The sequence below is a fragment of the Papaver somniferum genome, chromosome 2, assembly GCF_003573695.1.
Source record: "Papaver somniferum cultivar HN1 chromosome 2, ASM357369v1, whole genome shotgun sequence".
NCBI lineage: Eukaryota > Viridiplantae > Streptophyta > Magnoliopsida > Ranunculales > Papaveraceae > Papaver > Papaver somniferum.
The window spans coordinates 59,927,743-59,952,911 of NC_039359.1; the positions used below are offsets into that span (position 1 = coordinate 59,927,743).

General features: G+C 35.4%; 1 protein-coding gene and 1 pseudogene across 1 annotated transcript; both read left to right on the plus strand.

Annotated features, from left to right (window-relative positions):
* The first annotated feature begins 5,703 nt into the window (after positions 1-5,703).
* Positions 5,704-8,236, plus strand: LOC113347787 (thebaine 6-O-demethylase-like). Its single transcript, XM_026591461.1, has 4 exons — positions 5,704-6,042; positions 6,146-6,393; positions 7,227-7,560; positions 7,654-8,236. Exons 1-4 carry the CDS (start codon positions 5,776-5,778, stop codon positions 7,897-7,899), a joined length of 1,095 nt encoding a protein of 364 aa, XP_026447246.1. The 5' UTR covers positions 5,704-5,775; the 3' UTR covers positions 7,900-8,236.
* LOC113351157 lies at positions 8,085-10,155 on the plus strand (annotated as a pseudogene).
* The last annotated feature ends 15,014 nt before the right edge of the window (positions 10,156-25,169 follow it).

The window sequence follows — 25,169 nt, forward strand, 5'->3', positions numbered from 1 at the left end:
AAATGGATGCATAACCTGATATGCACCCTTAAATATGGTTGCATAATGCACTATGCATCAATTTTTTCTGTACGCACTAAAATCAACCAAAACAATGGCTACATAACTTGTTATAGACGCATAACTTGTTATGCAGTCGAAAAAATGATTGCATAATTCGTTATGCGTCTGTATAATGTGTTATGCATCTTTTTTGGAGGCTGCATAATGAATATGTAATCGGTTTTCGAAAATTTTCCCTAAAACGATGATCACCTCCGATTTTTTCGTGAAAAACAAAAATTTGATATTATTGTTTGTACTCGTTGTGTAGCTCTTTTAAAAAGATTTTCAACGATATAAAATTTATAAAATTTCAAGGCGCGGTTTTTTAAATATGTTATATCCAAGTTGGTAAGCCCCTGATGCATAACCCGTCATGCGGATGCATAATCCGTCATGCAAACATTTTTAATAATTTCATATAATTATGGATGTCACGGAACTAAAAATTAATTGTGGACCTGACAATGAGAATATTGTTTTTTTTGGACCTGCGCCTAATTTCCCCAATTTAATTATATTTGAATACTTGGTTGCGCCAAGCCTAAGTTAGCATTGATCATATCATGCTATTATTTATTTTTATTTCTTTGTTTTCAACGGAATTGCAGACCATATTTGTTTGATGAGCAATTTGTGAGAGTTATCAAAACTTGTCACTTACAAAGAGTTATATAAGCCGACTCTTATTACCACTTAAGTTGGGAATCCGTGAAATGACAAAAATTCCAATTCCTTGCCGTATCCAATCTTAGGAAGCCCATTAACGTAATTAGTTTAAGGACAAATTAAAATACAGTCACAGTATTAAGATGCGGTTTGCAAAAGCATCCTACTACTACAAACCATTAACAAGATGGTCCTACTTCCGTTAAAAGCAAGGTTATGTCACTGGGACCCACTGGTGCAAGAGTTAAATGCACTGGCAATTTTACGAGTTTGCCCTTAACCAGACCGGGTTAAATCTAGTACCGTATATCTCATACGGAGTCATCTTGATGACTAAATATACGGCCAAGATTATGGTCTTAGAGTATATCCTTAACCTAATGAATTTAGATCTACTACCATACATCTTACAATTGATGCATCTCGAGATGAAACAGACGGATAGGATCAGAAGTTGGAACACTCGATCTATAACAGTTTAGGGTTCAGGAAATGAGGCAAAGTCATTTCATTTCGTCTCAGCCATCTCTCTCTAAATTTTCTGCAGAAATGGCGATACACTCGAAAACTTGAGATTTTCAGTGGTTTATGTCGCAAACAGATCATCACTAGATTAGGCTGGTAGTGTTAATGGTTTTTTATACATCTTCAATGCTTATTCGTGAAGATTAGAGAGCAAAGAAGGTAACTGGTGGTCAAACGGCGGTGGTTTTCTTACAAGATTTCGTCACTATGTACGCGAATATAATGAGGTTGGTATTCATAACCATAGACTGTCAATTTCACATTAGATTTCAGTATCCCTAATTGGTCGATTTTTTTCAACTTTTATAAACCCTAATTTTTCAAAATTGGGTATTTTACAAATTCAGTAATTTGGTATTTTACAAATCGATTTAGTAAACCCTAATTTAGGACTGTTGTTATGTTATCTCCTACAAATCAATTCAGTAATTCGGTATTTTTTCTGTCCATTTAGTGACCCCTAATTGAGGAAAATAGGTATGTTATATATTACTAGTCACATACTTATATTTTGAATTTGATTATGTGTATTGCAGGAAGTCTGTGAAGAACCCAGTTAGAAGCTTTAGGGTTGAGGAAAATGATACAAATAAGATTAGGTATTTTGATAATATAAGTGTGAACTGTGGTGGATTGAATGGTTTTAGTGATGTTGTTCATGCTGCATATCAGTTACCCCCTATTAAGAAGGTTAGTCTGACCTGGTTCAGTGACACAGACCCAAAACCAAAAGGAACAGTTCCTGCTGCTGCTACTCAATAACTTCCTTTCTATTTTTAAAACACTTATGTTATGTTATGGGCCTTTGTTCTCTATGTTTTGGACTGATGAACACACTTATGTTATGTTATGGTCTTAATGTATGTTAATATTCTATGTTATTTTGATGGTGTCATGATCATGAAAGTTTCTTTTTATTTAAAGTGTAGCTCATTACATTTGTAGATCTTCTATTTCCTTGCATAATTCTGTCATTTTCAGAGATGTTTTTCTTACATTTGATCTAGCTGCATTGAAGACAACATCAGACAACCATTGAAAATCAAGACAGTTGGAGCACTTGAGGTAAGCAATATTATAGTTGTGTGCATTCTGGCAGAAGAAAAGCATCACAGTTTCCTTACACTTCTTCTTCTTGCAGTCTTGGTTCTTCCATGGACAGTTGTTGTGCATATGACTCTTGTCACAGATCAGATCTTCCACGTTTGCAAACCACGTCAGCCACAGGTTAACTCTAGTTAACTGGGTTTTGTTAGGATAGAGGGCATTTTGGGAACATTTAACACCGTTTTTTTGAAAAACTGTTATGTCGCCCAAAGTGTGACTGTTTTGTATACGATTTATAAAAGTATGATCAATTTATAACCAAATTAGAAAAAGTATGACCATTTTGTAATTGGCTCTTAGTTTAATTTCCATGGCTGCCACTAACTCCATAGCCATCGATCTTGGCCATCATGTACAGTGGGGACTCAAGGTTTCCACCAGGTTTTCCATCGCTGCCACTAACTCCTTTATGTAGAGTATCTATGCTTCCTAAGGTTGGATACGGTAAGGAATTGCAGACCATAATAAACTAATTACTTTTATGGTCTCCCTGCACTCTTCCTTTATGCAGTATCTATGGTGACTCCATCGTGCATGCTCTCTCTGAAAAAATTGCAAATGCAGATACATGTTAGTTCACCAAATTGCAAATGCTGCATGTTGTTGCAGTTACTGGTGGTGCACCTACTACCAACAGACAATCATTAAACTTTCGTACTTTACATTAGGTACAATTAATACTACTCCGGGCTATAAATGTATAGTTAATTGGGATCGACTAAAATCATTGAGTTATACCAAAGATAAGCACTATTAACTTAACAAATCATAAACAATAACCCTATCGCCATCTCCAGGGAAGATTTCATGAGCCCACTTAATCTAAAGCTCCATCCTTGACGTTAATTTAGATTGCTCGTAAAAAAAAAAAAAAAAAAACCCTGAAATTAGAAAAGATAACACTCCTTAGTTAGGGATTATCACATAGCCAATGAATAAAATCAGCAAACCTTGCAACCAATTTGAATTTGTACAGAGAAAAGGAGGATGCGTAGGGCACATGTGATCCAAAAGAACGTAGCCATCAGCATATGCCTGCTAGCATATGCGGTTCCCTGTAGAAGTTCTTGTAGGAGTAACAATGCAGTTCCCTGAGATGGAGAAGTTTCTGAAAATTGTAAGAATTAGAGAAACACGGAGTAGGAGAAACTAAATACACATAGCTACGGCATAGATATAAGGTCACAGTTCGTTATATTAGGAAAGAGAAGGAAAAAAAACCATAGGTTTCAATTTCTGAAATCATTACAAAAATCAATTCCTATCACCAAAATCTCTTCTTATTTAGCAAATTCTTCAAGTTCAACTGAAATCAACAAAAAGAAGATGGAGATGTCGCAAGGAATTTCTCAAGTATGAGAAGAAGCGGTGGCTCACAAAATCACTGTTGACGTTTGAGAAGAAGAAGCATATGACATGTTATATGGAAACGAAAAGGAAGAAGAGGAGAAAAAAAGATTAGGGTATCCTGCAAGGTTTCTTATGGACGGATCTATCTCTCAAAACATGATGAGTTTTATATTCATGATGAAGAGAGTATATGATTTTCATTACGGAAACAGGATGTTCGTCCTTATTACAAATCAGGAACCAGGGGATCCGAGGTACGAAAATATCGCTCCCTCAACTTTCAATCCGGACCTTAGGATAACGAAATCAATGATCAGATATATCCGGATAGACAGAATACACTTCCTTTTATAATATATATTTACGAACTAAAAAATAATTTTATGTTGCGTAGTAAATTACCAGCTTTAGTAGCACAAACAATTTAAATTTGGTGAGACTTTTGGGATTCTGCGCTGAAAGTCGTTACAGACTACTGGAATGTGGAAGAAACTTCTAAAATGGTGTTGACTGCTAATGGGGTACTGTTTTACTGAGGGTGTACCGATATGCATATAGGAAAAAGAAGCATTTTATTTTGGGTTGATACGCCCCCCAAGCAAAAGGGTACCTCATTAGCAGCCTTGACATTAGTGGGTAGGTATGCAGTTGCACCCCTTCAAGTATGAGCTCCCAGGCCCAATTTAAATTATTTTACCCCACCTTTAGCCATTTTAAGCCCTTTGCATCCCTCGAATATATTCACATTGATAACTTTCCCACCCACTCTTCAAAAGCTAGCTAATTGGAGCTGATGCACGAGTCAAATGGTCTTCAATTCAATAAGGCTGAAATTTAGTAGAGTCCTCTTTGAAATTTGACTGTTTTGTTGTAGGATTTCTACTAACAGCAATTGTGGTGTGACACAATGCAAAGATTTCCTTTTTTAACGGATAGTACTAGAACTAGATTTTGGGAAGACCAGTGGTTAGGTGATACTCCTGTAAAAATTTCCTTTTCCAACCTATACAATGTCTCAAGGAAGAAAAACAATGTAGTCAAATAATTTTATAGCAGAAACAGAGAAGGGTAGTCGAAATGGTACCTGGACTTGAGGAGGAGACCATTAAATATTGAGATAGTAGAAGCAGAGAAACTATCTAACAAAATGCAACACGTGACACTGAGTGACGTCAAAAAACAGAAAATATGGAAGTGGGCAACATGCGGAGCCTTTACGATACGCTCCTGCTATTCATCTCTAATTCCTTCCCCGTCCTTCGTTGACTTTACTCACAAGATTATTCGTAATAATAATGTGCATACCAAAGTTAATTCTTTTTACGTGGTTGGTCTATCATAATTCCTTGCTAACTCAGGATATTCTAGAAAAGAGAGGGAGAACGTTAGTAAACATATCTTATATGGGGAAAAACAAGATTGCCTGTCAGTTGAAGGTTTTCTGCGATATTTAGAGTACTATTATGGTATCAAATTTAACCTCGTTAAATTCTCGTTTCTTTTATTCTAGTTTGTGGTTATTTGCAATATTTAGAGTACTATTATGTATCTGTGCTAAACGTTTTCACGGATTTTAGCATAAAGTTCACTGATTTCGTAATAAAATATGATACATAAGTACACACTTCTTTTCCCATGTGAGGAAAAGCAATGAGAGGGGCCGTTGGCCCATACACATTGTGCAAAATGTCTGAATAATAATCTTTATGTTTAAAAATGAACAATTTGTGATGCTAATTTGTTCAAGCCTAAAACGCACTGCAGACTCAAATATAATTCTTTCATGGCAAATTAACACGGTACCTTTTTTGGCTTCCACAATCACAGCCAGCTTCTCTTAACAAGAACTTGATCGTGTTGATTTAGTTGTTGATTATCTTTGACCATTTGGTAAAATCATAGACATCAAACTAGTAGCTCTGACCCTTCGTTCGGTGAAAAGATAAATGCGTGACTCATAAAAACTGTGCGCAATACATATTAAGTATATATAAGATCATCCATAAGAGAGAAAGAAACACAAGTACTACCCATTCTGAATTTTCGATAAGAAATTGATTCATTAATTAATTTAGAAAAATCATGGAGAAAGCAAAACTTATGAAGCTAGGTAATGGTATGGAAATACCAAGTGTTCAAGAATTGGCTAAACTCACGCTTGCCGAAATTCCATCTCGATACGTATGCACCGATGAAAACCTTTTGTTGCCTATGGGTGCATCTGTCATAAATGATCATGAAACCATTCCTGTCATCGATATAGAAAATTTATTATCTCCAGAACCCGTAATCGGAAAGTTAGAATTGGATAGGCTTCATTCTTCTTGCAAAGAATGGGGTTTTTTTCAGGTATATATGTCGTAAATACAAGCATTGTGATTGCATCCAGTAGTTGTACTTTGTTACACTAAATATTAGCTAGTGAATCTTCCTTTACATATATATGTTGCAGGTAGTGAACCATGGAGTCGACGCTTCATTGGTGGATAGTGTAAAATCAGAAATTCAAGGTTTCTTTAACCTTTCTATGGATGAGAAAACTAAATATGAACAGGAAGATGGAGATGTAGAAGGATTTGGACAAGGCTTTATTGCATCAGAGGACCAAACACTTGATTGGGCAGATATATTTATGATGTTCACTCTTCCACTCCATTTAAGGAAGCCTCACTTATTTTCAAAACTCCCAGTGCCTCTCAGGTTATTACTAATTCATAATCGGTTTCTATGCACTTGACTTTTTAATCTCACATTTTCATAGTCGGTTTCTGTGCACCTCACTCAGTTTATTCCTATTCTTTTTTTTTTGTTTGGCCCACACATATTTAACATTTAGTCCACCTTGTTAGAATTTCAGACTATAAATCATTCTTTACAATTCCTTATTAGCTGTAACCATGTTGTATGTGAACATATTTAATATTTTATGCTGATATATAATTCTGTATATGCATGCTCTAGAATTATATATTCTACCACTTGTAGGAAGATACTTCCAATTTTATCTTCTCTTATTCTTTAATGATGGAAAATTTCTTTTTAAACAAGAGCTAGAACGGAGTACACCTCACCTCATGCCAGGAAAGACATATGTCATTCAACCTTCCATCAAGAGTTGAAAACAACCTCACATAGGATTATCATAACTAGTATGTCATTCCAAATAGTGTAAGAGACATTTGTCCTTATGTGCCCTTAAACATACATAATTAACATAAACAAACTTTAATTCATTGATTAGGGTTAGTACTAATCAAGTTTAAAGGAATACAAATTATGTTTTACTGCTGAACCAACATAAAAAACTGACACACCTAAGTCTCCCTATTTCTGCAAAAAAAATTATCCCTCTTGATATTATTTTCTGGTTCCCCCATTGACCAATAAACATGCAAAATTAACACTCTTTAAAAGAGTATGCATGATAGAGCATAATATTTTCCTCTCTTTGAATTTTCTCAGTGATGTGATTGGATACATTAATTTGGTTGGTTTATTATAGTTTTTCATATGATTATCTAATTTACGTACAGGGAGACAATCGAATCCTACTCATCAGAAATGAAAAAGTTATCCATGGTCCTCTTTAATAAGATGGAAAAAGCTCTACAAGTACAAGCAGCCGAGATTAAGGGTATGTCAGAGGTGTTTAAAGATGGGACACAAGCAATGAGGATGAACTATTATCCCCCTTGTCCTCAACCAAATCTCGCCATCGGTCTTACGTCGCACTCGGATTTTGGCGGTTTGACAATCCTCCTTCAAATCAACGAAGTGGAAGGATTACAGATAAAAAGAGAGGGGACATGGATTTTAGTCAAACCTCTACCTAATGCGTTCGTAGTGAATGTTGGAGATATTTTGGAGGTATTTATTTAAGCTGGGGTAACTACTGGTCCTTGTTTCGAATACTGGTTTTGCCTGTACCCAGAAAATTTCTTATTGTTTTTTCTTTTACAGATAATGACTAATGGAATTTACCATAGCGTCGATCACCGGGCAGTAGTAAACTCAACAAATGAGAGGCTCTCAATCGCAACATTTCATGACCCTAGTCTAGAGTCAGTAATAGGCCCAATATCAAGCTTGATTACTCCAGAGACACCTGCTTTGTTTAAAAGTGGATCTACATATGGGGATCTTGTGGAGGAATGTAAAACAAGGAAGCTCGATGGAAAATCATTTCTTGACTCCATGAGGATGTGAAAACTCAAGAACACAATAATACGAGGTGATTGCATGTCAGATTCAACTATCCTTTTGTCGTTTTTTGGTGCTCGAGTCCTTAATTGTTTTCATCATTGCTTTTGATTCTAATTAATAAGACTTTTCTCAAGAACTCTCATGTAATGTACCTTTAATTTCAGAAAATAAAACGTATTGAGGCACAAATGAGAAAATTGACAGAGTGCTTGAGAAGTGTAATTTCTCGAAAGTGCGTTGTGTTTGTGTTTTGTTATTTCTTCAAGTGTGTACTGATCTTAGTTTTGTTCGTGTTCTCCTATTGTTACTAATTTTTTCAACGAGGTTCTTTCTTTTCTCTCGTGATTTAATCGTATATGGTGCACCAACCAGTTATCTATACTTTGGAGCACTTATAAAACCAACCCGAAACACACAGACACAACCCGAAACCACACATTAAATGTCTCACCTTGAGTAAGATAGCTTGAGCACTGGGAGAACTCGTACAGAATTGGTTAGGTACACCTGAATATCTTAGAACGAGAAACTTATAATGGCAAAGTTGAGAAGGTTTACTCGCTTAAACCGGTCGGTATTCTACTTTTAAGAGATGCAGAGAAGTATGGTATCGATGATACTAGGCATGACTCGAAAATATTTCATGGTTGCATCGCAGGATATCAAAGAAGTTTTAGGAAATGGAAGTGCGAATGCATTTGAGAAAGTAATGGGAATGGATAGTGGAAGTATTTAAAAAGCTACAAAGCTTTTGGATTCTCTTGTTGATGTTTGTGAAGGAAATGAAACAACAATCATGGAAATCTATAAAGCTTTTCCGCATATAAAATGTACACTTTATGATCTTCATCATGTTACTTCTAACACTCACGATCACCCTAACATCGAAAAAGTTCTCGGTGATATATGTTCAACTCTGTTCCCAGCGCTCAAGATATCTTACTGAAGATGAGACATTTAACCTAATACTCTTCTAAAGATGACCCTCTTTTTTTTTCTTTTTTTTTTAAAGATGACCCTTCATCTTGCATGACTGGAACGATGAACACTGTGTCAAGATTCTAAAGAAGTGCAAGGAAGCAAGGCCCAAAGAGACGAGTAAAGTAATCATAGTGGATGTAGTACTTCTAAAAGAATCTAAAGGTGAACTCAGAAAGGAAAGATTGATTCCAGATCAGTGTTTTAAGAATCGGACCGGCCGATTGGACCAGCAACCGGTGAACCAATAATAAAAACTATCCGGTTCAATATTGACCCACTAACATGTCAAAAAACCCAGTAAAACCAGTAAACCGGACGGTTGAACCAGTAACCAGTGAGACCCAGTCCGGTCTAAAAATGGGTTGATCTAAAAAAAAAAAAAAAGAATTTGTACATGACATTCTAAAGAATCGAAACATTGTATCATTCCATTAAAATCACTCAAACATGGACACTTCATAAACATTGGACCTGTCTAAAAACCCCATTTATTTAAATTTTTTATTTATCTTCTGGATCTTCACAAAAACTTTGAGAATCTTTCAAGAGTTTTAAAAGCATCGGTATCACTTCATCAGAAAACAGTACTTCAGCACAAGATTACATTTTATTATGGAATAGTAATTTTGATGATGAATTTTGGATGTAATTTAGACTTTTCTACATAAAAAACAAATAAGAAAAGCTCAATTAAACGGAGAAGAGATAAAATCACAAAAATGTGCAGTTGGTGATAGTTTAAAAGTAACCAAAGAAAATTGGTCAAAGAGTGTGAAAGAGGAACAGAAAGAGACACTGAAGGAGCAAGAGAGACGTAAGGAGAAGGGATGGGGACTAAAATGAGATTAGGTATTAAAGTGTTGCTTCTGAGAATTGTTTTGTCCACACATGACACAACTACCCTTTGACACGTCCTAGCATTTTTTTTGCCTACTAACCCAACTTGATGTCTCACATTCGACGTGTGTACAATAAACTGACAACCATCAAATATAGTTCGAGACATTCAAATCTAGAATGTAGATTATTAACTTCTGACCCAGTGAACTCCGATTGAACCACTGATTGACCCAGTTAACCCTGACCCAGTGATTTTACTGGGTCAACGTCCCGTCCTGTTTTCAGAACACTGTTCTAGATATGTATATGATGGTGAATACTGGTGGTAGGGGGAGAATTGCAAATGATTGGGAAGTTTTGTTCAGAAGTGCAGGGTTTCGGTCTCATAAAATCAGACCCATTCGCGTTATTCAGTCTGTCATTGAAACCTTCCCATAGTAAAATTAATTAATCTCAAAAGAGTACTACTTTGGTTATTTCACTAGGAAGTGTGTATATATAATGCGATTCACGTGTCAACAATAAGTCACCTTCACTTGAGGAGATGGTTCCGGTGTTTTTTTTTTTGAATCGTATATCAATAAACTGAATTCCTTAATATTTCAGGTACCATTATATCATGTATAAAAATAAAATAAAATTTGTGGTATAGTGATAAAATTGTTAGGTGGTGATACAAATTGTCTGAGTTCAATACTGGCTAATATCTGATCAGTATGGGGACTAAAATAAATAAAAAACACAATGATTAAAAAAGTAAGAGGGGACTAAAATAAATAAAAAACACACACTGATTAAAAAAGTAAGAAAAAACATTGGCAGCGTGATGTGGAGAGGGGTCACCAACCAAATGGAGAGTTTTTATAAAGGAATCATGCATAATGCATAAAGGGGATAGAATTAGATTTCGGGAAGACCAGCGGTTAGGTGAATGAACTGCAGGAGATGACATAAAGGATGCTTTCAAAGACAGATATTGAAAAAATTTACTATAAGTGGAAATTTTATTAATTTAAAACATCCTACCTTATGCCATTTGTTGCAACAACTAGAGAGAATGTAATAAACCGATGTTCGTCGCAGAGGTAAAAGATAAGTACGCTCCAAAGATCATATTAGATATTGAGGAGAATATTTTGGACCGATCTCATTCCTCCAAGGCTATAGACAACATTAGATTTGAAATGTTAGTCTTAAAATGGGAAGAACTATTTCATAGGTAATTGTATGGCTGTCTTTCTGTAACTCTAACTTTCACCTCGGTCCATTATGGGATAAGGTATCGCAACTCTGTGATTATTTATCCATATAAATTTGTATCGTTTTATGTCATATAACTGGCTTATAAAAGGAGTACTACTTTGCTTCTTTCTCTAGGAAGTGTATATATAATGCGGTTCAATAAGTCATATAACTGTTTGTATCAACAATAAGTCATCTTCACTTGAGGATATGGTTCCTATTTTCCCGTGTTTTGTTTTTCTAAACTGTATATCAATAAATTGAATTCCCTAATAATTCAGGTATGAATATCATGTATCAAAAAAATTATCATAGTAGAGTGGTAAAGTTGTTAAGTGATGATACTAGCAATCTGAGTTCAACACTCGCTAGAATCGGAATAATGTGGGGACTAAAATAAATAAAAAAGCACACTGATTAAAAAAAATTAAAAAAAAAATGGCAGCGGGATGTGTAGTGGGGTCACCAACCGAACGGAAAGCTTCTACGAAGGGATCATGCATAAAGTAGATAAATATATAGAACTAGATTTTGGGAAGACCAGTGGTTAGGTGATACTCCTGTGAAAATTGCCTTTCCCAACCTCATTTTGACCAAAACATGGGTTTGGTCTAACATTTGTCCAGGGCTTTGCGTTTGGTCTAAAGACCAACGTTGACCCGTGTTGACCGTGTTATATCTTGACTTCTGTAATATAATTATTAAGAATTTAAAATAAAATTTAATTATTAATCCAATTTACTATTTTATCCTTCCCTTGATTAATATTGACCGAAAGTTGTATGAAAAGTAGAAAAACGTTTCAACTATTCCGTTCAGTTGCTAATACAATCACGATTCACCAAAGTTGATTGATCAATCGATTGTGCTCACTTTCTCAAGACTTCGGATTATCCCCATTCAGCCAACACATAATCCATCAACAAACCCCTGCAATCATCACCCCATTCGATATGTTGCTGTGTTTCTTTTTCAATCGAGAGCTTTTAATTTCAGATCACATACAGACACCCAAATACTGCCTCCGATTAGTTCTTCCTTGTACATAACACCCGATCCAAAATCCCATGGAAGACTTCAAGTACAGCCAACCCAATCTTCCCCAATCATCAACTAAGAATTACTGATAATCTTCTTCATTCATCTTTAATTTCATCAACAATACAATCACATTTTCTCCCTAAATATCATTGGAAGCAAATATTTTCCATTCTTTGTTTTCTCTGCCACTATACTTCTCTGTCTTGATCTTTCCATGACTGGCACCCATCTGTTAAATTCTGAACTATGTAGTTTCAATTCCCACCAAGCCAAAATAAAACGGGCGAACCCTAAAGAAATGTGAACGACATCTGAAACCCTAGATTTCAATCATTATTTGTTCCCTCCCTGAAACCGAGATGGCGGCACCATAAGTGTTCAGATAAAGAATGAGAAATCGAGAGATTAAGGGAAATGATTAGGTTTCGAGACAGCGGCGAAGCTAGAAACTCAACTAAGGGGAAGCAAAATTCCATTAGGGGTAGCAAGAAAGCAAAATTAGGCTTGTGAAAAAATTTGGGCTTGAAAATTAGGCTTGGAAGACCAAAGAGTTGCGACCCTTATTACATTCTGCATCCGCCACTGGTTCGAGATTAGTAAGAAATGGGTTTTTCAGACAGTAATTCTTTGTTGTATTTGTGTCCGCAACTGAAGTGAAAGAAGGAGATGCATTTAGAGGGACTTGAGGTGATATTGGTGTTAACAACAAGGAATTGAAGTTGGGTTTTCTTTGAATTAGGTTTTAGGTTGTTTCGAAGCAAGAAATCAGGGAAAGATATGAGTAATGACGAGCATCGTTGATGAAAGAGAGTGAGTAATGACATGGCAGAGAAACCAAATGCGATTTTTTTCAGATCTAGTTTTTTGAATTTTTCTCATGGATTCGTCTCATCTTTCTTTCTGAAATTGATCTAATGATTATCTTAACTCAGGTCTTTGATATTGAATCAAGCATTGATTCGTATGATTTTCCTTCTCTAATCGAATCATACGGTTCTAAGGAGGGTAGTTCTCTAAACCCTAAAAAAGAATGAAAATTCTCAGAGGGTCGGTGATGATGTTGATAATACTATGATTTCAAACAATTCAGAGATTGTTTCACCAGGGAAAGAGGTTAGAGACACAAATTCTAATGGAACAATTGGGTCTCCTTCAAAAATGGGTTCTTCTAACCCTAACTCTAAAGGTTGGAGAACTTTGTTTCCTTCTACACAGCCAATTACTCCTCATCCTCCTATGAAATTATTTTCATCTACTGAGCTAAATGGAAAGAAGGTGGTAGATTATGCTGCAGTTGATTTCTCGGCAGGAATTAAACGTTGTGAAGAATATGTGGTGGCCTTCTGTGCGGGGAAAAGATTATCTTTTCCAGCAGTCAAAAAAGCTGTAGACAACCATTGGAAACTCAAGAATGAGGTGAGCATCAAATTACATGGAAATTGTGCTTTTATTTTTGAGTTTAAAGATGACGAGGATCGTAGAAGAGTTTCCGAATAAGGATCTTTTTACATATCGAAAAGTCTTTTTACAGTGAGACCATGGTCGAATTTGCTAGAATCGTCAATTGCTAGCATCAAGTCAGTACCCATTTGGGTGTTGATTTGTAATGTGCCTCTGCACATGTGGGATATTGACGGATTAAGTCTTATCTCAAGTTTCATAGGAAAGCCTATATTAGTGGATGATTAAACTCTAAAGAGGACAAGGCTATCTTATGCTAGAGTTTGTGTAGAGATAGATGTTGACTTCAATTATCCATAAATCATACCATTAATGATAGATGGAAAGATTTCTTTAGAAATGCCCGTTGAGTATCAATGGAAACCACCTAAGTGTGAGGTATGTAAGGTTTTTGGACATTCCTCTAAAAACTACACAAAAAAGTTGAAAGCTAGATGGTCTTCTAAATCAAAAGGTATGGGAATTCAAGATGGAGACAAAAATCATCTCAATGCACCTATCAATGACCATCATCTGTCTATTGTGGATGGTAGAAGCGTAGATGGGATTGAAACGGTTGATCCAATTATTGTCTCTATTGCAAATGAGAGCGCAACAATTGATCCACCCCTTGTGCTTGAACAACCTTCAACAAAAAATGAGACCAATGTCAAAGATACAAGTGGAGTTTGTAAAAAATGGATGGAGCAACAGTGGAAAAGGAAACTCCTATAAATTTAACTTCAACATCTGCAGCATCGTAAAAGGCTACAGATAATGGGATGATTCACAAACCTTTCTATTTTCCTAGCGACTTGCCTTACCAATGGAAAGATTTTTCTGACACGGCTGCTCAAGCTACAGTAACAAAGTCAGTTCAAGTTAATTCTACAAAGAGTCTGGTCAGGACTGCTAGCATTCAGAAGAGTGGGGAAGTGAAACATAATCTCTTTCTTGTAAAGGGACACGGCAACTGGGAGACAGTTTCAAGTCGGAAATCTCCAACTAAGACTCAACAGAGTGGTGAAGGGAAACATAATCCCTTTCTTGTAAAGGGACTGGGAAATTGAGAGACGGCCTAAAGGAAGAAATCTCCTCCCAAGGTTTTTGCGCCTAATAAGGATGGTCATATCAAAACTAGGAGCATCGACACTCCTGTCAAAGTGAATAACACTTTCAAAGTGTTGAGTAATGTACACAATTCTCAAGTTGAAGATAGAGTTATAATAGAAGAGTACCAAGAGGATAGTGAAGAATTTTATGATGTAGAAGCGGATAGATATGCTCAACATTTGGCTTGTGAAGACAAAACTAGTAAGAAAATGAAAAAAGAATGTTCAAGGCTTAAATGGAATGGTGAAATCCCAAATGAAAACTTCGGTAAAGGCCAACGCTCTGTTGCTAGGAAGCATAAGTAACTTGTATTTTCCTTTTGGTTTTTCAGCTTAGGTTTTAGCCTGCTGAATTTGCTTTGTGCTTGTTTTAGGAGTCAGCTTTTGTCGCTCTTTAGTTTGAGTTTCTCTGTTGTCGGTGCTGGCGTTGCCTTCCCCGTTGGAATCGCTTAGGCGCTCCTCTCCTTTTTCTGTTTCTTTTTATCATCAATATATTCTCAACCTTTTAAGTAAAAAAAAATCCATTTATTTTTTCATTACTTTTTTTATCATAAAATTTTTCTATTGTTGCCGTGGCCAGACAGGAAAAGCATACACGATGTGAACCGGACAACCCCATCAATATTGCCTCTGATATGGACAATCATTATGTTTTCAAGACCAAAAAACATATTGATGCAGAAAGCTTTCTTCTGCACAACTAATTACTTCTGTGGGAGACAAATTGTATAAGCTTTCTTCTGCAACAATCTCCTAAGCTTTTCAAAAGGGAAATCCTGAACTTAGTTTTGATTTGTATAACTATAGATTGTTGCATTATATCAATTACAACTCTATTGTAGCGCAAGAATCATGATCATAAATGTTCTCCCGATTGCCTCCGGTCAAACCACCTAGTTAAAGTTCGAATATTCTAGCTCTCAATCAGTGAAGAACTTACACTGTGTTTCCAAGTTATAGAAGCTACTAAGAATAAGAGGGTAGTTGTGAGTGCATACAGAAATATTGGAACTGCATACAGGGTAGTTGGAACTGTAGTTGTGACTGCATACAGAATAAGAGGGTAGTTGTGACCAGCTCTCAATGTCGTCGTGTCTTTCCCCTTTTCTCTCTGAAACAAAGAAGAAGAAGAAAAAACTACTTTCTTCCAAAACTCAATTCCTTGATCCGTCCGGTTTTGATTTGATTTTTCAGATCTACCGGACAGATCGAGTTTGTGTCCTTGTATATATTAATTTTCCAACAAAAAATATTATTTCTAAATAATTTTTACGGTTTTCTGATAGGTCTAATGGTTTCACAAAATTATCAGGACCTGTTTTCATATTTTCTAATTAGGTTATTTTGGTGGGTTTGGATTTGCATTGCTCTGGAAGAAAACGACCTACTTCGTCAAATATGGAGATCGTTTCTAAAGAAATTAATTTGGGCATATTACTTTCCTTTTATGGAAGCATCTGATCATCAAGAAACAAAATGGTTTAAAACCATTATAAGGATTTTCAATCCTTCAAAGAGCTGCAGAAGTTTAATAGGATTTTCATATTTCGTTTCTTTAAGTTTCGATTGTAAATCTTGTACCGTCTGTGTTGTCCTGTTCATTGATGTAATTGATCAATGTAATCCTTCTAACCTCAATTTGAATGAGGTTTTCTAATAAATAAAATTTAGGGTTTTCTTGAAGCCCCTTTTTCCATCAAAAAAAAAAAATACCCAAAAACATAAGGATAGTACTTTGGGGACTTCAAATGAAATTTCAAAAAAAAAAGAAAAAAAAAAAGCTATTCTAAGAGGAAAAAAATAGGCCATTGATGGTGGTTTCGCCCGTCACTATTTGGACCTCCAAATATCCACCAGCACCCGTCATGCAAACTCCAATATAATAAATCATCCCACAAAGTTCATTCTTCAGTTCATAAGATATCCTATAACTTTCTTGCAAATTCAAAACATAATTAAATCGAACAGAAACTAGAAGAATAGATAATTTTTAAACCAAGAACATCGGCGCTAATGATGAATTGCCTTCAGTCCACAATACAAGATGAAAAGGATACTGCTAACGATGTCCAAATGTTTTCAACAACATTTGATATGTTTTATTACAATTAATCCAACATGGATAAAAAATTCAGAAAACAACTTAAACAAAACACTCACTTCAAACAGAAACATATAGAAAGAATCCACATAAAGGTTCATGCAACGGAAGATCCATCTGCGTACTAACCCGTACATACTTTAGAAAATATGATATCAAAGACTTAATGAACAAAATTCGTAACTCAAAAAAATCTCTTGTATTGATGTAAATAAACTCATGGCTTAACAGCCTATTTATAGTTTAACAAACTTGACTCTCAAGCAAAGACTCTTTCCTAACAAATCAAATTCTAAAACAAGACTCTTCTAGAACATTCTAAACTCTATACGTAAAACACTATACGTAACCAAACATTAAAACTGGGAAACTTGTTTCTCAAGTTTACTACACGTTCACAATAACGCGTAATATCTCCTAGTGATTGTTTCCATTGATGACACCAACTTCCACTGGTTGCTTTCACTCAGACAGTAGCAACTCCACTTAGTTGCTTCCACAATATCATGTCAACTTCTCTAAGTTTCTTCCTCTTAACAGCATCAACTTCTACTAGTTGCTTTCACAAAATATATCTTGGTTTAATCTTCAACATCCTCCCTTAAACCAAGATATTCTTTACTAATCATTCCAAGTTTTCCACGCAAATAGATGAAGGTATTAGACTTCAAAGACTTGGTAAAAATGTCAGCCACTTGATCTTTACTTTCAAAAAATTCAGCAGCAATCTCCTTATTGCTGACAAGCTCTCTAATGTAATGATATTTGATATCAATGTGTTTACTCCTTCCATGAAACACATGATTCTTTGTTAATGAAATTGAGGACTTGTTATCACATATTATTGTTGTAGGTGTAATCTTCTCATTGAAAAAATACTTCAACATCATCCTTAGCCATACAGCGTGTGTATCACAATTTACAGCAGCTATGTATTCAGCTTCTGTTGTAGACAAGGAAACAACTTGTTGTTTCTTTGATGACCAGGAAAAAAATCATGTTCCTAAAAGAAATGCATAACCAGATGTAATCTTCCTTCCTTCTGTGTCTCCAGCCCAATCATTATCTGTATAACCAACCAATTTTGGATCTTCAGAAATTGTATAAAGCATTCCCAAACTAATTGTTCATTTGACATACTTCAAAATCCTCTTTGCAACTTGTAGATGTGACTGTCTTGGTGACTCCATAAACCTACTAACTAATCCAACTGCATACATAATGTCTGGTCTTGTATAAGTTAAATATCTCAGACATCCAACAAGACTCTTAAAATATGTTGAGTTCACAAGTTCTCCTGATTCATCTTTTGTTAGCTTCAACCTTTCTTTAGTTGGTTTTCAAATTGGATTACAATTATCCATCTTGAAACGCTTAAGTATTCCTTATGCATATCTCTGTTGATTAATAAAGATACCTCTTTCAGTTTGTTGTACTTCAATGCCAAGAAAGTATGACATTAATCCAAGATCTGTCATCTCAAACTCTTTCACCATATCCTCCCAGAATTCCTTGATCATCTCTGAGTTATTGCCAGTAAAAATAAGATCATCCACGTACAAACAAACTATAATATGATTGCTAAATGAATCAGCTTTCAAATACAGTGTATGCTCATGTGGACATCTTGTAAAACTTTCTCAATAAAGTATGAATCGATTCTTGTATACCAAGCACGTGGTGCTTGTTTTAAACCATGCAAAGCCTTTTTTAGTTTGTACACTTGATTCTACTTCCCCTCCATAACATAACCTGCTGGTTGCTTAACATATACTTCTTCTTCTAGTACACCATTCAAGAATGCACTCTTTACATCCATATGAAATATCTTCCATTGCTTCTGAGCAGCTAGAGAAATGATCATTCGAACTGTATCAAGTCTTGGAACTGGTGCAAAGACTTCAAAATAGTATATTCCTTGTTTTTATCTATATCCTTTAGCAACTAACCTTGCTTTCAATTTATCAACTTCACCATCTGATTTTTACTTTGTCTTGTAAACCCATTTGACTCCTATTGATTTCTTTCCTTCTGGAAGTTCTGTAAGTTCCCATGTATTGTTCTTCTTTATTGAGTTTATATCAGCTTCCATTGCTTGTACCCATCCATTATCTTTAGAGGATTCTTCATAAACAACAGGATCACAATCTCCATATAAAGCAAAATTAATCTTCTCTTCATCAGTATCATCATCTCTTGTTATCACATAATCTTTCATTCTTGCTGGTATAACATATTTTCTTCTTGGTCTTGCTGTCTCTTGTTGTGGTATCATATCAGTTCTTACCTCTTCAGTTATTGCGCCTTCTGTTCTTCTTTCTTCTTGTTGTTTAATAACTTCATCTTGAGTATTTATTTGTTGTTCAACTGCTATTGGAACTGTTCTGACATTTTCTCTTGTTGAGCTGGTTGCATTCCGATTCCACTGAGAGTCTTCATCAAAGATTACATCTCTATTAATAACTATTTTCCCTGTTAAAGGATTGAAAAGTTTATATCAAAGACTTAATGAACACAATTGGTAACTCAAACAAATCTCTTGTATTGATGTAAATAAACTCATGGCTTAACATCCTATTTATAGTTTAACAAACTTGACTCTCAAGAAAAGACTCTTTCCTAACAAATCAAATTATAAAACAAGACTCTTCTAGAATATTCTAAACTCTATACGTAAAACACTATACGTAACCAAATTTTAAAAGTGGCAAACTTGTTTCTCAAGTTTACTACACGTTCACAATAACGCGTAATATCTCCTACTGATTTTTTCCATTGATGACACCAACTTCCACTGATTGCTTTCACTCAGACAGTAGCAACTCCACCTAGTTGCTTCCATAATATCATGTCAACTTCTTTAAGTTGCTTCCTCTTAACAGCATCAACTTCTACTAGTTCCTTTCACAAACTATATCTTGGTTTAATCTTCAACGTGTACTTATTTGATGAGTTCAACCACCAGAGGAATCTCATCATTTCATCAAAGAAGCAAGAACCAACATGAAGAAGGCTGCAATAATCATTTCTTGATGATAGTTTAGAAAATACTTGAGGCGCTTCAATTCATTCTCTAACGCTTTTCGTTTATTACTAACCTCATCACCTAATTTAAACTGATGAAGTCAGTAATTCACGTAGTTCCTGAAGATAAAACCATCTGTTGCGATCCTTGCCGGTTCCCCAATGCAACTGTACAAGAGATCTTTTTCTTCTTGTTCACATCTCTCTATTTCCGCTTCCTTAAATGCAATATTCGTCTCCAGAAAATTAACCATCTCTTTTAACATCTCTGATTGCAGAGATGTTTCTTCATCTTGATCCTTAGTGTTAATCTCTGTTTCAGTAGATTCTGATGTCCCCGCCCCAATAGTACTCGATTCTCTCTGGTTAACTTCTTCATCTGCGTAATCATAATAATCATCGTAATCATTATCATCATCATCGGTAGTAAAAATCCATTCTCCAAATTTATATCTTTTATATAACCAATTCATATTCTCGTCGTCTGAATCATCAGAAGATCCATAACGGCTTATTTGTTTTCTTTTTTGATCAGGCGGAATATTGCATTTTCTGCAACCATTGGAACAGTAGTTTTCTTTTGATGATGGGAATCTTGATATTTAGAGCGATGTAGAAAACAGAGACTCCGCAAGAGCAATTTGATTGCATCGTCACTGTGATCTGCTAAAACCTACCATCACCGGAATCTATTTGTAGAGGCTAAGCCGTTTACCGCCTTTTCTTTCAAACGACACTGCTTTTGGCGCTCACGTCTTTTGGATATGGGGTGCGACGTATGAGTGAAAAGGCGGATGTTTTTTTTTACTGGAGGCAGCCTACGAAAATGTTTAGAGAACACAACCAACGCGACAGATGAAGTCCACTGCAAAAAAAACGATCGAGACCTAGCCAAAGGACGTGGCATGTATTGTGAACCACTGGAGACAGACACATTCCAACGACAGATTCTAAGATATGAAAGATTTTGGTCACATTGAAAAATGCTAATTAGTGATGCAGATGTTGGATCAGGTATCAGGCTACTGTATATACAACAACTATGTATCACCCCAGCTCAACCTCTTCGTCGATTTATTTGTGTTGTATGGTTTCTCATTCCATCTTTTTCTCGTAGGTGTTACTTGAATCATAGACTTCGTCTATTAGGAACGATCTCAGTGTTTAGTAAGTGGTGTTATAGTAGCGTGTTTAGTTAGTCAAGTCATAAAAACTTCTTTAGTTAGCCAGAGCATAGCAGTTGGTTTAGTTGGCTCAACCTTTTTAGAGTTTTGTTTATTGTTCATTTGTTTGGTCGGTCGATTAGAATCTTCCCATGCAATTTAGGATTCTACGTTGTTTTTTTTTTGGAAAGATTTTTTTAGTTTTCTATAATAGTTGGGTTATAGTAGAACGGTCTTAGTATTTAGTTGGTTGTGTCATATTATAGTATATACTAATTATCCGGGTCACTGTAGTGTGTTTAATTAGTTGGATCATGGTAGCCGGATAGGGACGGGGCCTACTTCCGCGGCCTTGGAGAAAATTTAAAGGCATATGTAGTGACCACATTAAAATTCGTATGTTAGTTGGTCCTGTCTATAATAACCGGGTCATATCCGAATGGTCCTCATATTTAGTTGGTCGTGTCATATTTTAGTATATTAGTTAGTCAGGTCACAGTAGCGTGTTTAATTAGTTTGATCATAGTAGCCGGATAGGGAGAAAATTTAAAGGCAGACATAATACCCACATATCTAGTTTGTCTTAACATATTATAGTGTGTTAGTCGGGTCACAGTAGCGTGTTTAATTGGTTGGATCATAATAGCCGGATAGGGCCGGGGCTGCCCCTTAAATGTTTAGGGAATAATATCTAGCATTAAAGTTAGCCGTTTTTAATTGGGCAAATTACATCAAGAAATCTAATTGTGAAAACTACAGCCACACCCATTTTCCAGATTTTGGACACTGTGAAACCCACGGGCGGAAAAGTTTATGCGCGCACCCAATTTTCGTGAGAAAATTTCTCCCAAACCCACAATTTATAAAATTTGGTTTCTTCGTATTTTTCTTCTTCTTCTTCTTCTTCTTCTTCTTCGTCACGCGAATTTCTTCTTCAATTCTTTTTCCTTTTTTCCTCCCAACTGTGACTTCCGATCAGTAATATTGAATATTTAGACAGTATAATCACATGAAGATTAGAAACAATAGATGAATGAAATCGAAAGTTAGGGTTTGAGGTGATGTTCTGAGATGAATCGAGATCTTGTTGTTTGTTATTTCCGAAAGATGTATGAATGATTTTTTTTTTTTAATTAGGTATTATGATTGAGAAGATGGACCTGAGATGTGTTCTGAGATGGAGATAGGGTTTGTAATTGTTTCAATCAAGTAGAACAGGAAGAAAAGTTGATTTGAGATTTAGAAAATACAGGGAATAATAATAAAGCTTATTTGACATGGGATAATGAACAACGAAGAAGAAGATGATGTTGTTATGACTGCATAACATGTCAAGCAGTCGAGAAAATATCTGCATAAACTTTTATGCAGTCGAAAAAATGGATGCATAACACATTATCCGACATCTTTGTTATTTTGTGTGAAATTGAAAATTGATGCATAATACATCATGGAGTCAAGAAGATGGATGTATAACCTGATATGCATCCAAAATACGGCTGCATAATGCATTATGCATAGAGAAAATTGTTGCATAATCTTGTATGCATCAGAAAATGGATGCATAACCTGATATGCACCCTTAAATATGGTTGCATAATGCACTATGCATCAATTTTTTCTGTACGCACTAAAATCAACTAAAACAATGGCTACATAACTTGTTATAGATGCATAACTTGTTATGCAGTCGAAAAAATGGTTGCATAATTCGTTATGCGTCTGCATAATGTGTTATGCATTTTTTTTGGAGGCTGCATAATGAATATGTAATCGGTTTTCGAAAATTTTCCCTAAAACGATGATCACCTTCGATTTTTTCGTGAAAAACAAAAATTTGATATTGTTGTTTGTACTCGTTGTGTAGCTCTCTTAAAACGATTTTCAACGATGTAAAATTTCAAGGCGCGGTTTTTTAAATATGTTATATCCAAGTTGGTAAGCCCCTGATGCATAACCCGTCATGCGGATGCATAATCCGTCATGCAAACATTTTTAATAATTTCATATAATTATGGATGTCACGGAACTAAAAATTAATTGTGGGCCTGACAATGAGAATATTGTTTTTTTTGGACCTGCGCCTAATTTCCCCAATTTAATTATATTTGAATAATTGGTTGCGCCAAGCCTAAGTTAGCATTGATCGTATCATGCTATTATTTATTTTTATTTCTTTGTTTTCAACGGAATTGCAGACCATATTTGTTTGATGAGCAATTTGTGAGAGTTATCAAAACTTGTCACTTACGAAGAGTTATATAAGCCGACTCTTATTACCACTTTAGTTGGGAATCCGTGAAATGACAAAAATTCCAATTCCTTGCCGTATCCAATCTTAGGAAGCCCATTAACGTAATTAGTTTGAGGACAAATTAAAAAACAGTCACAGTATTTAGATGCGGTTTGCAAAAGCATCCTACTACGACAAACCATTAACAAGATGGTCCTACTTCCGTTAAAAGCAAGGTTATGTCACTGGGACCCACTGATGCAGAGTTAAATGCACTGGTAATTTGACGAGTTTTCCCTTAACCAGACCGGATTAAATCTAGTACCGTATATCTCATACGGAGTCATCTCGATGACTAAATATACGGCCAAGATTATGGTCTTAGAGTATATCCTTAACCTAATGAATTTAGATCTAGCACCATACATTTTAATATTGATGCATCTCGAGATGAAACAGACGGATAGGATCAGAAGTTGGAACACTCGATCTATAACAGTTTAGGGTTCAGGAAATGAGGCAAAGTCATTTCATTTCGTCTCAGCCATCTCTCTGTCTCTAAACTCTCTGCAGAAATGGCGATACACTCGAAAACTTGAGATTTTCAGTGGTTTATGTCGCAAACAGATCATCACTAGATTAGGTTGGTAGTGTTAATGGTTTTTTAAACATCTTCAGTGCTTATTCGTGAAGATTAGAGAGCAAAGAAGGTAACTGGTGGTCAAACGGCGGTGGTTTTCTTACAAGATTTCGTCACTATGTACGCGAATATAATGAGGTTGGTATTCATAACCATAAACTGTCAATTTCACATTAGATTTCAGTAACCCTAATTGGTCGATTTTTTTTCAACTTTTATAAACCCTAATTTCTCAAAATTGGATATTTTACAAATTCAGTAATTTGGTATTTTACAAATCGATTTAGTAAACCCTAATTTAGGACTGTTGTTATGTTATCTGCTACAAATCAATTCAGTAATTTGGTATTTTGTCTGTCCATTTAGTGACCCCTAATTGAGGAAAATTAGGTATGTTATCTATTACTAGTCACATACTTATATTTTGAATTTGATTATGTGTATTGCATGAAGTATGTGAAGAACCCAGTTAGAAGCTTTAGGGTTGAAGAAAATGATACAAATAAGATTAGGTATTTTGATAATATAAGTGTGAACTGTGGTGGATTGAATGGTATTAGTGATGTTGTTCATGCTGCATATCAGTTACCCCCTATTAAGAAGGTTAGTCTGACCTGGTTCAGTGACACAGACCCAAAACCAAAAGGAACAGTTCCTGCTGCTGCTACTCAATAACTTCCTTTCTATTTTTAAAACACTTATGTTATGTTATGGTCTTAATGTATGTTAATATTCTATGTTATTTTGATGGTGTCATAATCATGAAAGTTTCTTATTATTTAAAGTGTAGCTCATTATATTTGTAGATCTGCTATTTCCTTGCATAATTCTGTCATTTTCAGAGATGTTTTTTTTACATTTGATCTAGCTGCATTGAAGACAACATCAGACAGCCATTGAAAATCAAGACAGATGGAGCATTTGAGGTAAGCAATATTATAGTTGTGTGCATTCTGGCAGAAGAAAAGCATCACAGTTTCCTTACACTTCTTCTTCTTGCAGTCTTGGTTCTTCCATGGACAGTTGTTGTGCATATGACTCTTGTCACAGATCAGATCTTCCACGTTTGCAAACCACGTCAGCCACAGGTTAACTCTAGTTAACTGGGTTTTATTAGGATAGAGGGCATTTTGGGAACATTTAACACCGTTTTTTTGAAAAACTGTTATGTCGCCCAAAGTGTGACTGTTTTGTATACGATTTATAAAAGTATGATCAATTTATAACCAAATTAGAAAAAGTATGACCATTTTGTAATTGGCTCTTAGTTTAATTTCCATGGCTGCCACTAACTCCATAGCCATCGATCTTGGCCATCATGTACAGTGGGGACTCAAGGTTTCCACCAGGTTTTCCATCGCTGCCACTAACTCCTTTATGTAGAGTATCTATGCTTCCTAAGGTTGGATACGGTAAGGAATTGCAGACCATAATAAACTAATTACTTTTATGGTCT